Source organism: Uranotaenia lowii, chromosome 2 (assembly GCF_029784155.1).
Source record: "Uranotaenia lowii strain MFRU-FL chromosome 2, ASM2978415v1, whole genome shotgun sequence".
Lineage (NCBI taxonomy): Eukaryota > Metazoa > Arthropoda > Insecta > Diptera > Culicidae > Uranotaenia > Uranotaenia lowii.
The window spans coordinates 238,523,591-238,538,298 of NC_073692.1; the positions used below are offsets into that span (position 1 = coordinate 238,523,591).

General features: G+C 44.3%; 1 protein-coding gene across 18 annotated transcripts in view; it reads right to left on the reverse strand.

Moving 5' to 3' along the window:
• LOC129743777 (uncharacterized) overlaps positions 1-14,708 on the reverse strand; it is a 405,430-nt gene that overhangs the window by 59,396 nt on the left and 331,326 nt on the right. For 11 of the 18 annotated variants that reach the window (XM_055735956.1, XM_055735951.1, XM_055735942.1 and 8 more), the window contains 18 exons: positions 11,981-12,199; positions 11,540-11,722; positions 10,971-11,462; positions 7,567-10,908; positions 7,150-7,476; positions 6,763-7,077; positions 6,282-6,605; positions 5,854-6,174; positions 5,463-5,774; positions 5,080-5,403; positions 4,700-5,023; positions 4,317-4,631; positions 3,909-4,229; positions 3,244-3,573; positions 2,864-3,175; positions 2,438-2,761; positions 1,389-2,348; positions 361-1,320 (listed from right to left, as the gene is read on the reverse strand). In XM_055735956.1, the coding sequence (XP_055591931.1) occupies positions 361-1,320; positions 1,389-2,348; positions 2,438-2,761; positions 2,864-3,175; positions 3,244-3,573; positions 3,909-4,229; positions 4,317-4,631; positions 4,700-5,023; positions 5,080-5,403; positions 5,463-5,774; positions 5,854-6,174; positions 6,282-6,605; positions 6,763-7,077; positions 7,150-7,476; positions 7,567-10,908; positions 10,971-11,462; positions 11,540-11,722; positions 11,981-12,199 (10,005 nt within the window). The remainder of the gene's footprint in view (positions 1-360; positions 1,321-1,388; positions 2,349-2,437; positions 2,762-2,863; positions 3,176-3,243; positions 3,574-3,908; positions 4,230-4,316; positions 4,632-4,699; positions 5,024-5,079; positions 5,404-5,462; positions 5,775-5,853; positions 6,175-6,281; positions 6,606-6,762; positions 7,078-7,149; positions 7,477-7,566; positions 10,909-10,970; positions 11,463-11,539; positions 11,723-11,980; positions 12,200-14,708) is intronic. The other 7 variants (XM_055735955.1, XM_055735941.1, XM_055735939.1 and 4 more) reach the window with 6 other exon arrangements.

A 14,708-nucleotide genomic window follows, 5' to 3' on the forward strand; every position in this document is an offset into this window, starting at 1 on the left:
CATATTACCCTTAGAATATCCGATAAAAGCATTATTGTTTGCCTAATGTGGCAAAGCATCCCACAGTGTTGTTTTTGCATATTAAAAGCTGGTTTCTTTTCTATTACTGATCTTGTTTTATCATAGATAAGTTTTGCGAAATGCTCAATGTTTTTTTTGTTTTTAATTTGTTACATAACGAATCGAAATGTTAGGTAATTTTGAACTCATCTTGATGCCACGGACAGTTTTAATTCCTTTCTTGTTATGCATAGAATTGTGTAAAAATGAAAAAAAGCTTGTGTAAAAAATAATGCCTGCCGCCGGATTTTTTTTTGAAAAGCCTATCTGATAGTAATATAACTGTAAAAATCGACTTACCCTGTATCACTTGACAGCCGGTGAATGGATCACCCGTATAGCCTTCCTCACATGAGCAGCTCGGCGTGTGATTGATCACCGAACACCGAGCATTGAGTCCACATGATCCCGGACACGGATCTGTACACTTTTGCCGAATGCACGCCTGATTTTGAGGACACTCAGTGCTTAGCACACACTCCGGTCTACAGTTTGGTGGTGATCCTATATAATCCGGTAGACAAGAGCACGCTTCTTTATTGCCCACTACCTTACACTCTGCGTTGGGTCCACATGGTGATGGCACACATGGCGTTGGTGGTGCCTGAGTCGTTGTTCGCACTTCTTTATAACATCGCGAGAATGGATCACCAGTGTAGTCCGGACTACAGCTACAAATCGGGTTGTGGTTGATCACTTGACATTTCGCGTTTTGTCCACAGGACCCAGGGCAAGGATCAATGCACTTGTAGTTCACGCATGCCCTCCGCGAATCACATTCACTATTAACTGAACACTCGGGCCTACAGTTCGGTGGACTTCCAACCATTTCTGGCTGGCACTTGCAGACCGCCACACCATTTTGGATACGACAAATACTATTTGGACCGCAAGTACTTTGATCGCAGGTCGGTGGTGCTCTCGTGTTTGGTTCCTCTAATTTGAGCTCACAACGTGTAAATGGATCACCGATCATTCCTTCCGGGCAAATACAAGTTGGTACATGGTTCACTATTTCGCACAAAGCTTGGCGTCCGCAGACTCCTGGACAAGGATCGACACATTTGAAGTTGACGCAAGCTAACTTTTCGGCACAATCACTATTTACGTCACATTCTCTTCGGCAACCCGAGAATACATCGTACGGATTACCTTCGTAACCCTGCAAGCAATAACATGCACCGGCATTGTTACGCTCACGACACTCAGCATTCGGTCCACATGGTGATGGAGTACATGGTGTTAGTCGCTCCGTCGTTGCTGTTGAAGAAAATGTGTATGTTAAGAATTTCGTTAGCTCATATCTTCATAAAATTTAAATAACTTACGTGGTAGCGATCTGTCGCATTGCACCAGTGGATTGCCTTCATAGCCGTCGTTACAAGAGCATACCGCACGATGGTTGACCACCTGACACACGGCGTTGTGTCCACAAGAGCCCGGACATGGATCCACGCAGCGCTCGTTTTGACACGCAAGATTACTGGCACATTCGGCATCAATCGTGCACTCTGGCCGACAATTGGGTGGTCGCCCAATATAGTTTGCTTGGCATGTACACGCTGCTTGACTTCCTACAACGCGGCATTGCGAGTTTGGTCCACAGGGCGATGGTAGACAAGGATTTGTAGGTGCTGGCGGATCTTTTTCAATTTCTTTCTTGATACATCGTATGAAAGGATCTCCCGTGAATCCAGGTGAGCAACTACAAATGGGATTGTGATTCACCACCTGGCATCTGGCATCCGTTCCACAAGTACCTGGGCAGGGATCTGAGCATTTCTGACTGACACAAGCTCGATCTTGACTGCACTCGGAGCTGACGACACATTCTGGTCTACAAGAAGGCGGTGTTCCAATGTATCCGGATTGACAAGAACATACTGGATGACCGTTAACTTCACGGCATTGGCTGTTTGGACCACATGGTGATGGATAACAACCTTCGGTTTTAGGCCTTTCGGTGACCCGTTCTTCGATACTGCATCCTCGCGATGGATCTCCAGTAAACCCTTCCAAACAGAAGCAAATAGGACTATGGTTCTGAACACGACATTCTGCATTCAAGCCACAGACTCCTGGGCATGGGTCTTTGCATTTGTTGTTGACACAAGCACGGAATTTATCACAATCCGAATTTTGCACACATTCAGGTCGACATCCAGTGTAAGGATCTCCGAAGTAATCTGGCAAACATGAGCAAGATCCGGCTCCGTTACGTTCCTTACATTCGGCGTTCGCTCCGCAAGGTGAAGGATTGCATGGATTTACCGGTTCTGGGTCACGAGCTATATTGAGGGGAAAAAGGTTGAATTTTTTATTTGTTTCAATGAGTTGTTTTTGAACTGAAATTTAAAAATTGTGAAATCAATCTTACGCGGAATGTATTCTGTACAAACGGAGAACGGATCACCAGTAAAACCGGACTGGCACTCACAAACCGGATTGTGCTTAATTACAGTGCAAATTGCGTTCAGGCCACACGAACCAACGCATGGATCTTTACATTTTTCATTTATACAAGCCAAATTGGCTGCACATTCCGCATTTATCATACACTCAGGTCGACAGTTGGGAGCTCGTCCTATATAGTTAGGAAGGCACGAACAGGCGGGTGTATTGCCAACTGCACGACACTGAGAATTCGGTCCGCATGGCGATGGCACACATGGATCAATTGGATCGGATACCACAGGCCGTTCTAGAAAATATGTACATACAATACATAGAGATAGACGGAAAGAGAAAGAGGAGTAAATGTAGTAACATGCATTAGGCGGATCATTCACATAGGCAAGCTTACTTTCTTCAGGGACACACCGGATAAAGGGATCTCCGGTGAAACCAGGAGAACAGCTACAGATTGGGCTGTGATTAACGATCTGACAACGTGCGTTCTGTCCACAGGTACCCGGACAAGGGTCTTGGCATTTTTGACTGATGCAAGCCTTGTCCAGAGCACATTCCGAACTGACGACACACTCAGGTCGGCAACTTGGTGGCGTTCCAATGTAACCGGTCTGGCAAGAACAAACGGCGTGACCGTTAATTTCACGACATAAACTGTTGGGCCCGCATGGGGATGGCGAACATGGATTGATTTGTTCGTTTTGTTCTACAATAGTGTATTTACATGGTTAGAGTGACAGATAGATAGATAGATGAATATAGTAGAGAGCTTACTCGGTGGAGTCGGTTCGTGGCAAGCAGACAGTGGATCTCCCGTATAACCAGAAATGCATGTACAACTAGGCGAATGGTTGACGACGTAACATTCAGCATTGATGCCACAGACCCCTGGACAAGGATCTTTGCATTTATTGCTAACACAAGCTTTGTTACGAGGACAATCGCTGTTGGTAACGCACTCCGGTCGACATCCACTGTACGGATCGCCAAAGTATTCCGGTAAACATGTACAAGAGCCTGCACCATTACGTTCTTTACAAACTGCGTTTGCCCCACAGGGCGATGGGTTGCAGGGTTCCTGGATTTCGTCCCGTATTGGAGGAGCTATAATAGATTGAAAGGATAGAAACACACGCCAAGGCACACACACATACATGCTTTATACATATACATTTACTAATACATGCAGCTTATCTAGAATACGTGATTTAAACACGAAACATGTTGAAGGCAGGAGTTTCTGTCATGTATGAACTTTCAAGCATTCAACAAATTTCGTTCTAAAAGCATTAATGTTCGAAAAACAGCTGATGAACAACATTAATCGAGTTTTTAAGTGTAGATACCGAATTAGATACAGAGGCAGCGTTTTTCGAACACCGTTGCCTCAAAAACTACATCTAAGTATAGCTAAAGAAAAATAAGGATAGCGTTCTTACAAGGAATTTCCATGCACCCAGAGAAGGGATCACCGGTGTAGCCCGTCGAACAGGAACATACTGGGGAGTGTTTAATTACGTTACAGATAGCGTACGAGCCACACGAGCCCGGGCAGGGGTCTCGGCATTTTTCGTTAATACACGCTAAATTTCCAGCACATTCAGAGTTGATCGTACATTCTGGCCGGCAGTTTGGAGCCCGCCCGATGTAGTTTGGCAAGCAAGAGCAAGCTGGCACAGAACCAGCTGCCCGGCACTGAGAATTTGGACCACATGGGTTGGGAATACATGGGTTTTCGGGTTCTTTCGGTTCCGGACGCTCTACAAGGTTGGTATAGATAGAAAAGTTTAGAAACAGTGAAGAGGAAATTTGGGGTTTGGGAATGGTTAAGGTATTGGGAAGCTTACTTTCTTCAGGAAGACAACGAATAAAAGGATCGCCAGTGAAACCAGGTGAGCAGCTGCATATCGGATTATGATTGATAACGTTACATCTGGCGTTCAGCCCACACGTTCCAGGACAGGGATCAATGCATCTCTGATTCAAACATGCCTTATCTTGAGAACATTCCGAGCTAACGGTACATTCTGGGCGGCAAGAAGGAGGTGTTCCAATATAATTTTTCTGACAAGAGCAAACGGCATGGTTGTTTATTTCCCTACATTCACTATAAGGCCCACAAGGTGAGGGTCTACAAGGGTGCACAGGAATAGGATCTGCTACTGAAAGTTTAAGAAAATTTAAACGGTAAACTGAAGGTCTCTCAAGTCTCAAGTCAATGGTAACCTACTTTTGGGAATTTCGTGACAAGCAACCGAAGGATTTCCGGTGTATCCAGCAATACAAGCGCACGAGGGTGAATGATTGGTAACGTAGCACTCGGCATTCGTTCCACAAACTCCAGGACAGGGATCCTTGCACTTGTTATTCAAACAGGCGCGTGTTTTTGGACAGTCTGTGTTAAGTACACACTCTGGTCGACATTCGTGATAAGGATCTCCAAAGTAGTCTGGCAAACAAGTGCAAGATCCTGCATTGTTGCGGACATTACATTGAGCATTTACTCCGCATGGAGAGGGATTGCAAGGATCAATATTTTCCGGCTCACGATAAACTAGAATTGAGTGAGTCATTAAAAAAAAAATCAAAAGATGTTCAAAAAGAAATTACTTGGAATAGCAGTGCATGTCGAGTATGGATCACCCGTATATCCTTCGATGCATTTACAGCTCGGTTGATGGTTTTGAACATGACAAGTTGCAAAATTTCCACAAGACCCTGGACAAGGATCTTTGCACTTCTCGTTGATACAAGCCAACATAGCGGTACATTCCGAGTTGGAAGTACATTCTGGACGACAGTTTGGAGCTCTTCCAATATAATTGGGTAAGCATGAACAAGCAGCAGTATTGCCAACAGGTTTGCATTGAGAGTTTGGTCCACAAGGCGAAGGTTCACATGGATTTCTAGGACTATCGTCTAAGACGGGACGTTCTAAACAAATAGCTTTGTCAATGAAAAGTATTCGGAAAATCAAACAAAAAAAATCTTACTTTCTTCCGGAACACATCGCACGAATGGATCACCGGTAAAACCACCTTTACAACTGCAGATCGGATTATGATTGACGACCTGGCAGCGTGCGTTCAATCCGCATGTACCAGGACAAGGATCTTTACACTTCTGACCTATGCAAGCCTTGTCCAATGGACATTCGGAGCTAACAACGCACTCTGGCCGACAACGAGGAGGTGTACCGATGAAATTGGAACTACAAGAGCAAACCGCATGGTTGTTGACTACGCGACATATACTGTTTGGTCCACAAGGAGATGGTTGGCATGGATTGATTGGTTCCTCTCGAACTAAGGATGTTTGTAACAAAAAAGGGGAAATTAAAATTTTGTGCTAAGCTTTGTATGAGAGGACGTTGTTGAAACCTACTCTCAGGTTGCGGTGTGCATGAAGTGAACGGATTGCCTATGTAACCAGCTATGCAAGTGCACGTTGGAGAATGATTGACTACATGACATTCAGCATTGCCCCCACAGGTGCCTGGACAAGGATCTACACATTTACTATTGATGCAAGCTCGTGTTCGCGCACATTCGCTGTTCATGACGCATTCCGGACGACAACCGACGTATGGATCTCCGAAGAACTCCGGCAAACAAGAACACGATCCGGCTCCGTTCTGTTCTCTGCATATGGCATTGACTCCGCAAGGATTCGGCGTGCATGGCATTGGCGGTGGATCATGAATAACTAAAAGGGTGTTTGTGATTAGAGATAGGATAGCAGGTGGTTGAAGGAAGGAATGTGAAAGGTGACTGTGAGAAGAGATGATAATGGATTGGAGTTTGTAGTCTTACTTTGAACTCTATTGCACCCAGAAAATGGATCGCCTGTGTACTCTGGGCGGCAGGTACACATTGGACTATGCGATACAACCCTACAGTCGGCATTTGGTCCACATGTTCCTATGCAAGGATCAACACATTTTTCATTTACGCAAGCCTTATTCATGGAACATTCGGAATTGACCACACATTTTGGCCTACAATTTGGCGGTCGCCCTATATAGTTAGGAATACAAGAACAAACTGCACGGTTTCCTTGATCGCGGCATATTGAATTAGGACCACAAGGAGATGGTTGGCAGGGGTTTCTATATTCTTCTTGCAGTACCGGTTGTTCTAAAAGGATGCAGTTATTCATAGTAACATACACAACATTCAACATAGAAGCATGCAAAAGCCTAAGCGGATGCCGAAAAGTGCAGAAGGCACTTTCCATTACAAGAAGCGATAGCATTTTTAGCAACGAAAGCAACGGCGTTGAAGAAAGTCTTACTTGGTTCGGGAGTACAACGCACGAATGGATCCCCGACAAATCCAGGATTACAGCTACAAATGGGATTATGATTGACCGTACGACATCTAGCATTCGAACCACATGTACCAGGACAAGGATCGACGCACCTCTGATTAACGCAAGATTTATCCCGAGGACATTCGGAATTAATTACGCACTCTGGTCGGCAGTTTGGAGGTGCGCCGATACAAGGCTCTTGACATGAGCAAACGGCATGATTTTGTACTACCCTACATATACTATACGGGCCACAGGGTGATGGTAGACAAGGATTGATAGGTTCCTCTTTAGATTCTGATATACAAAAATAATAGGAATAGTTAGAAACACACGAAAATAATACACACATCTCACGAAAAATCTTACGTTCTAGTACTATGGGCTGACAAGCCCGTGAAGGGTTTCCAATAAATCCGGTTAAACACGTGCATATAGGAGCGTGATTATGTACACGGCATTCGGCATTCAGACCGCATGTACCAACACAAGGGTTAACACATTTTGTATTAACGCATGCTTTATTGTACGGGCAGTCTGAGTTCTGAACGCATTCTGGTCTACAGCTAACATAGGGATCCCCGAAATAATCTCGCATGCAAGTACAAGAGCCAGCACCATTACGTTCTTTACAGATAGCATTTGATCCACATGGCGACGGGTTGCAGGGTTCGATAATCTCATCTCGATAGATGACTACAAGTACGGAAGTTTGATCACGAGTTTGACTTTGATATCGATTTCGGATGGTATGATCATGAATGTTATAAAGATTGCAAGACTTACCGATTGGATTACATCCAGTATATGGATCACCTTCGAAACCTTCCATGCAGGAACAGTCCGGTCGGTGATCACGTGCCACACACTGTGCATTGAAGCCACATGATCCAATACAGGGATCTTTGCACTTCTGTGCAAAGCAGGCTCGGTTCGAAGGACAATCTTGGTGAATTTCACATTCAGGTCGACAATTTGGTGGTGCACCGAGCATTCCGGGCACACAAGTACACAAAGCTCGATCGTTAACCTCTCGACATTCGGAATACGGGCCACAAGGACTCGGTTGGCAAGGATGAGCTGGTGCAACAGGTTTCGGCATACACTGTTCGAATGGATTACCGTAATAATCACGCAAACAGCTACAGAATGGTTTGTGGTTTATCACTTGGCACTGAGCGTTAACTCCACACAGTCCGGGACAGGGATCTTTACACTTAAGATTAATGCAGCTTTGGTCATGACGACATTCTTCGTTACTGGAACATTCGGGTCTACACGCGGGAGGAGCTCCACGATACCCTTCTGGGCAGGAACACGTTGGTCTACCTTGAATTATACGACAAACGCTGTTCGATGGACACTGAGCACATGGGTCTTTCGGTGTCATTGGCTGTGGTACATCTCGACGACAGCCTCTGAATGGATCACCAATAAATCCTCTACTACATTCACAGACAGGTATATGATTGGCAACAGTACATTCAGCATTCGAACCGCAAACACCTGGGCATGGATCACGACAGTGTTGATTCACACATGCTAGATGACTAGGACAGTCCGAGTTCAGTACACATTCTGGCCTGCATCCTGTATTATATGGATCGCCAAAATATGGAGCAATACATGTACATTTAGCAGCTCCATTAACATCGGTACAAACTGCATTTTCAGCGCAAGGGTTCGGGTAGCATACATCACGATGTGGTATTTCTTTTGGTGTTTCTGAACAACCTATAAATGCATCACCCTCAAATCCTGGACGGCAGTTGCAGAAAGCTGAGTGTGCAACAACATGACATTCAGCGTTAACACCGCAAGCATTCTGGCAAGGGTTTTGGCACTTTTCATTTATACAAGCCTTGTCTTGTGGACATTCTGTGCTTAGAACACATTCTGGACGGCAGTATGGTGGACTTCCAATGAAATTTGGCTGACAAGAACACACTGGTCGATTACGTTTAACTTGACAAATAGAGTTGAGTCCACATGGTGAAGGATCACATGGATTCTTTGGCTCCTGTGGTGGATTGTTTTCTCGAGATTCGCAGATAACGAATGGATCTCCCTGTTGATTCGCTCCACAACTGCAGATCGGGTTATGGTTGATCACTTCACATCTGGCTCCAACGCCACACGTTCCAGGACAAGGATCAATACATTTCAAATTAATACAGGCCCTGTTGAGTGGACACTCTGCATTGATCATACATTCGGCCTGACATGCCGGTGGCATTCCTCGGAATCCTGGCAAACATGAACAAACGGCGTAATTATCTGACGTTGTTAAACATTTACTGTTCGGACCGCAAGGATTGGGGTCGCATGGATGTCTGGGAACTGGTGGTAAATACGCTTTCTCCGTACAGGCAATAAGTGCATCACCTGTATGTGTGGGTGCACAATAACAGACTGGTAAATGATTGACGACCTTACACAGTGCATTTACTCCGCAAACTCCAACACATGGATCTTGGCATTGATTATTGACACATGCTTTATTCACAGGGCAATCAGTATTGATAACACACTCCGGACGACAGCCTACCAGTGGATCTCCGAAATAATTTTTCTTGCAAACACATGCTAGCACTCCACCCATTCGCTTGCATTCTGTATTTGCCCCGCATCGAATTGTGTCACAAGTTTCCAGTGGAGTGTCTTGTTGAATGCATCGATCATATGGATTACCGTATAATCCGGCTGGACAGGCACAAATCGGACGATGATGTTCGACATTGCATACTGCATAGTGTCCGCATGACCCTGGACATGGATCTTGGCATCTACTCTGAATACAGGCTTGATTGAAGGGACAATCTGTGTTCAGAATACATTGTGGCCTACAACGGGGATTGTAGACAGCGTCGGGTGCGGAACATGGATCACATATAGCTACATCGTCACCATACACAGAACAAACTCCCTGGGGACCACAAGGCGAAGATCGACAAGGTTGTCGTGTCATATTTCTATCATCTGGTATCGGTACGCAGTAAACGAATGCATCTCCTGTGAAACCATTCGGGCATTTACACATTGGCGTGTGGTATTCGACGTGGCATTCGGCGTTCACACCACATATAGCTCCGTTGCAGGGTGCAATACAGCGCCGATTTACACAAGCCTTGTCAGATGAACAATCTGAATTGAGCTCACATTCAGCCTTACATCCCTTTTTAGGATCTCCCTTGTAATTTGGCAGACATTTACACACTGGCCTTCTGTTGCGTACTGTACATTGAGTGTTGATTCCACAGGGACTTGGATTGCATTGGTTATCCGGAACTCGTTCATCTAGAGAGAAGCATCGTATGGCTGGATTTCCTGTGAGTCCAGCATTACAATAGCATACTGGATGATGTTTTTCAACTTTACAATAAGCTCCTGTTCCACATGAACCAGGACAAGGATCAATGCACTGGAATCCAATACATGCCTTTTCACTTGAACATTCTTCATCCGCACGACACTCAAATCCATGGCATCCTTCAGTGCTGGTTGGATCACCACTTAAACCTGGAGCACATCTACACGCAGGAGTTCCATCAGTCAAAACCAGACATTCAGCACCTGGTCCGCACGGATTCGGTTCACACACAGACCTTGGCTGTTCAATGCATCCAAGGTAAGGATCGCCAATGAATCCTGGAGAACAGTAACACTGTTCACGACCTTCAGACGTGTAACAATCGGCATTCTTTCCGCACGGTCCAGGGCGACAAAGCTCTGGAGTCACAACTAGCTCATTGCAACTTCGGAATGGATTTCCAATCGAACCCTCGGGGCAATAGCAAACGGGATTGCGAGACGAGTCACATACAGCTCCAAAACCGCAAGGATTAGGATCACATGGATTTCTTGGCTCAACGCATCCACGAATCGTGTTCGGACTTTCGATGTATCCACTCAAGCATGTACATTTAGCAAACCCTGAACTGAGAATGGTACACTGTGTATTGGGACCACAAGGTGATGGATCACAAGGGTGTTGAGGTAGTTTACATGGCACTTCTGGAGGATGTCCTTCAAACTCTGGCAAACAGAAACACGCTGCCTGACCCTGAATTTTCCGACATCCGCTGTTCGGTCCGCAAGGATTCGGTGAACATTCATCACCTTCAGGGACTGTGAGAGTATGATCGGTCAATATGCATGAAAAACTGAAATGGTTAACTTAAAATACTTACTGCAATTCTTGAATGGATTTCCTGTTAATCCCTTGGGGCAATAGCATACAGGGCTTCCTGCATCTATCTCACACATAGCATTCAAGCCACAAGGATTCGGATTGCAAGGATCGGAGGGTGGATTGCATCCAGTTCGACCATTGCCTTTGTATCCTGGTGGACACTTACATTGTGGTTTATGATTACGAACTTCACACAACGCATACGGACCACATTCACATGGCGAAACACATTTGCCGTTGATACACGCTTCGTTTGAGCTACATTCTCCATCCGAACGGCATCCATGGAACTGAACACACTCCAGATAAGCATTACCTGAGAAACCATCGCGACACCGACATTCAATACCGTGATTCTGTGGGAAACAATCGGCGTTGTCACCGCAAGAATCTTCCTGACATGGGTTGATACAAACACGGTTCAACCGATCGCAGAGCTTATCTGGAGGGCAGTCTTCGTTGTACTGACAGACAGATCCCGGTACGGTAACTGTAAATAAGGTTTCGATCTCAATGAATACCTGGATTTTTTTTACTCTTACAACATGATATGGTAAGTACGCTCACCTGGCTGACAGCCCACGAAACCATTTCCGTGGAATCCTTCAATACAGCTGCACTCCGAACCATGGTTTCGGTTGATACACACTGCGTTAGGCGCACATGGGTTTTTCACATCACAAGGTCGTTGACAGGCGTTTCCGACACAGGCTTCCATCAACGGGCATTCGTCGTTGGAGGTGCATTGAACTATTGTGGGTGATGGTGGTGCAATGGAAGAAACAGAAACGAAAACAGGTGTTGCTTCAATATAACAGAGTGCAGAAACAAAGTGTTCAGTAGTGGCAATGTAACAATTCAGATTGGATCTATTTTACATTTTGTACAAAACATAACCTTGAAATGGGCAAAAGTTTGTGCATTTGGTGCGTAATTTGGTTTTAGAGGTTATGACTTGCTTAGTTGGTGCAGTGTAGTTTATGGATAAGGCATTGTTAGTTTTCTTACTTGGTTCCATCGGTGAACATTTGATCGTAGGATTGCCCTCGTGCCCAGACGGACACGAACAAATGGGCCGATGCATTTTGGCATTGCAAGTTGCCGTCGGTGCACAAACGCCATCGAAAAGGCACGGATTTTCACACAAATCCATGTAGCAGACTTCGGTTTCGATACAGTCGTTATCGGATTTACAAGGTTCCGGTCTCTTTGGAGTACCAGGTGGTGCTGTTTGTTTTAGGTTTGTTTTCGGGAGTTAATGCAGGCGCGTGGATGGTTTGGATTAGAATATATTAGAATATTTTATCATAATATAATGCAGTTTAGGAGGAGCAATAACAACTCGATTAGGATTCAATTGGTGGTCTGGTTGTTGCTCCTCGAATGACGTCCTCTTCTTCTTCTTTGGGCAATTATTTACATGAAAAAGCAAGAGTAGGACGTCATTTATTCGAGGTAAAGAGTTAAAGATTAGAAACATAGATTAACAGCAAGGTCAGCAGTAGTGATAGTTAGAAATAAGGCTTATTGGCAGCATCAGTGAGCTGAGAATAAAACTATACAGCGAAAGGTAGAAGGAACAACTGAGTGAACTTTCGTTGAGGTGGGGCTTTTCAAAACAGCGTGGACGGAGGTGTAAAACAGTGTATTGGTGGTGTTGTGTAGTGCAGAGTATAGAAAGAAGGACGTTTGTTTGGTTTCGACAGGTAGCTCGATATACCTTTTACGCAGGGTGTGCTGGGAGATATCTTATCTGTACAGATTGGGAAACAGTGGTTCTGTTTACATATTTCGGACTCGGCACAATCCGAAGAAGTTTTGCAGTACCCCACCGTAGTGGGTTGTTCTTCATCATTGACGTCGCTTGTGTGGGCAGTGATTTCCGTGTCGTCTGTAGTAGTAGTAAAAAGGTTTTCTGTTGTTGTCATATTGAGGTCAACTATGTCGAACGTTTGAGAATTATCTGTTTCAGTCGTAAGATTATCGTCTGAAATTGTTGAAGTTCCTGCAGCTTCTGTGGATTCCGGTGAAAATATTTGCTGATAACCAGATGTTGTTTGAAAATCGTCGAATGTGGAAGTATCTTGATCTGTAGATACGCTTGAAAAATACATTGAAGTTGTTTCAAGTTTACCATCTGTAATTGACACAGTTGAATCCGCTTCGTTTGTGTCGGTGATGGTTGTCAACTTTTTGGATGTGAAATCCCCTGGAGCATCAGTTGTTGTCCTCTCATTCACAGTAATTTCGCTCACACGTTGCGTACTTATTGAAGTTTTTTCTTCAGATGAAACACCTTCGGTAGTGATTGTTTGTTTTGTAGTATTCTCCTCGTAATTTGTGATCGAGTTAGGCAAGGTTGCAAGAGTCGTAACGTCAGACTGTGTCATTTTTTCTGTGCCTTGCTCTGCTGTCATTGGGCTGCGAGAAGTGGTGCCAGTAACAAGGTTTTCACCTTCCTGCATGGAGGTTGTCCCAACTAGAACTTCATGTTTCTTAGTAACTTCTTCAAAATCTGCTGCTACAAGTGTGGAATGAGAAGATTCCTCGTTAGACAATGTCGAGTTTTCCGATGTCAATGTAAAGTCACTTTCCGCTGTGATTTCATTGTTGTTGTTTGTGGTTGTGGTCAAATACTCAGCAGGTAAGGTTGTTTGCTCTGTAATAGTAGAATAATCGTTTACAACAGACTCGTTCAACTCTTTAGTTGAAGCAGTAGTGTCAGTCGACGAAAACATAGTCCAGATTGAGTTTTCATCCGTCGTAGTATTCTCGCTGATCAAAGTATCAGTGGAATATATGGTTGTTTCCATTGTATCCGCAGGGGGACTTTGAGTTTCAGAATCTGACGAATCTATTGGCGTTCGTATTGTTGTAGAATCTTCTACGAACTTTGACTCCGCAGTCGTTGTTGGTTTGAATTCTGTCACACTTTCTTCTTCTTGTGTTTTCATCGATTCAATTGTGGTAAAATATGGTGTTGTGGAAGACATTTCAGTTTCGTCTGAAGGCATGGTTGTTATGGGGTCGCTTTTATCAGTTGTCAATGTTTCCGTTTTTTCAACAACTTCGGTGGTAAATGATTCTTCCATTAAAATTCTCTTCGTTGTTTCGTCTACCAAATTGGTTTCGGTTGTTATTGAGTTGGAAGTTTTCCTGTCCATGAAAGTAGAGGTTTCAACTGTTTTTGTGTCTGTGTTCCCGGAGTTGTCACTGCTTTTTGTTGTGGCATCTTTTTCAGTAAATAATGTAGCGGTTGTTTGTTCTGTTTGGTCAGAATCGATTATTGTTGTTTTATCATAATTATAAGTAGATGTTCCAAATCCGATTGAAGGTAAAGTAGTCCATTGATTTTCTGTTCCTCCAGTGTTGTCAGTTGAATACTGATCAAATTCTGTTCTATCAGTGCTGTATTTTTGAGAAGAAGAATCCACCGCAGTAGGCTTTGTCGTTTCATCTACATCGAATGATGAGGACTGTTCAAACGATGTTTGCTGTCTTGATGTCGTTTGCGGTAGTTCTACATCATCATCGTTACTTGTCTTCTGTAGTTCAGGCTCTATAGTTGTTTGTATAGTGACTTCAGTAGTGAAATCAGTTCTGTCGTATTTCTTTGAATCTGTAGTCGGTTCAGTTATTTTCCCTTCTCGGTCTGATGACAATATTGTTGTTTCTTGTTCGAGCCAATCGTTTGTTGTCGTATATGAGGTTGTTGATTCCCTTATATCTTTCGTTG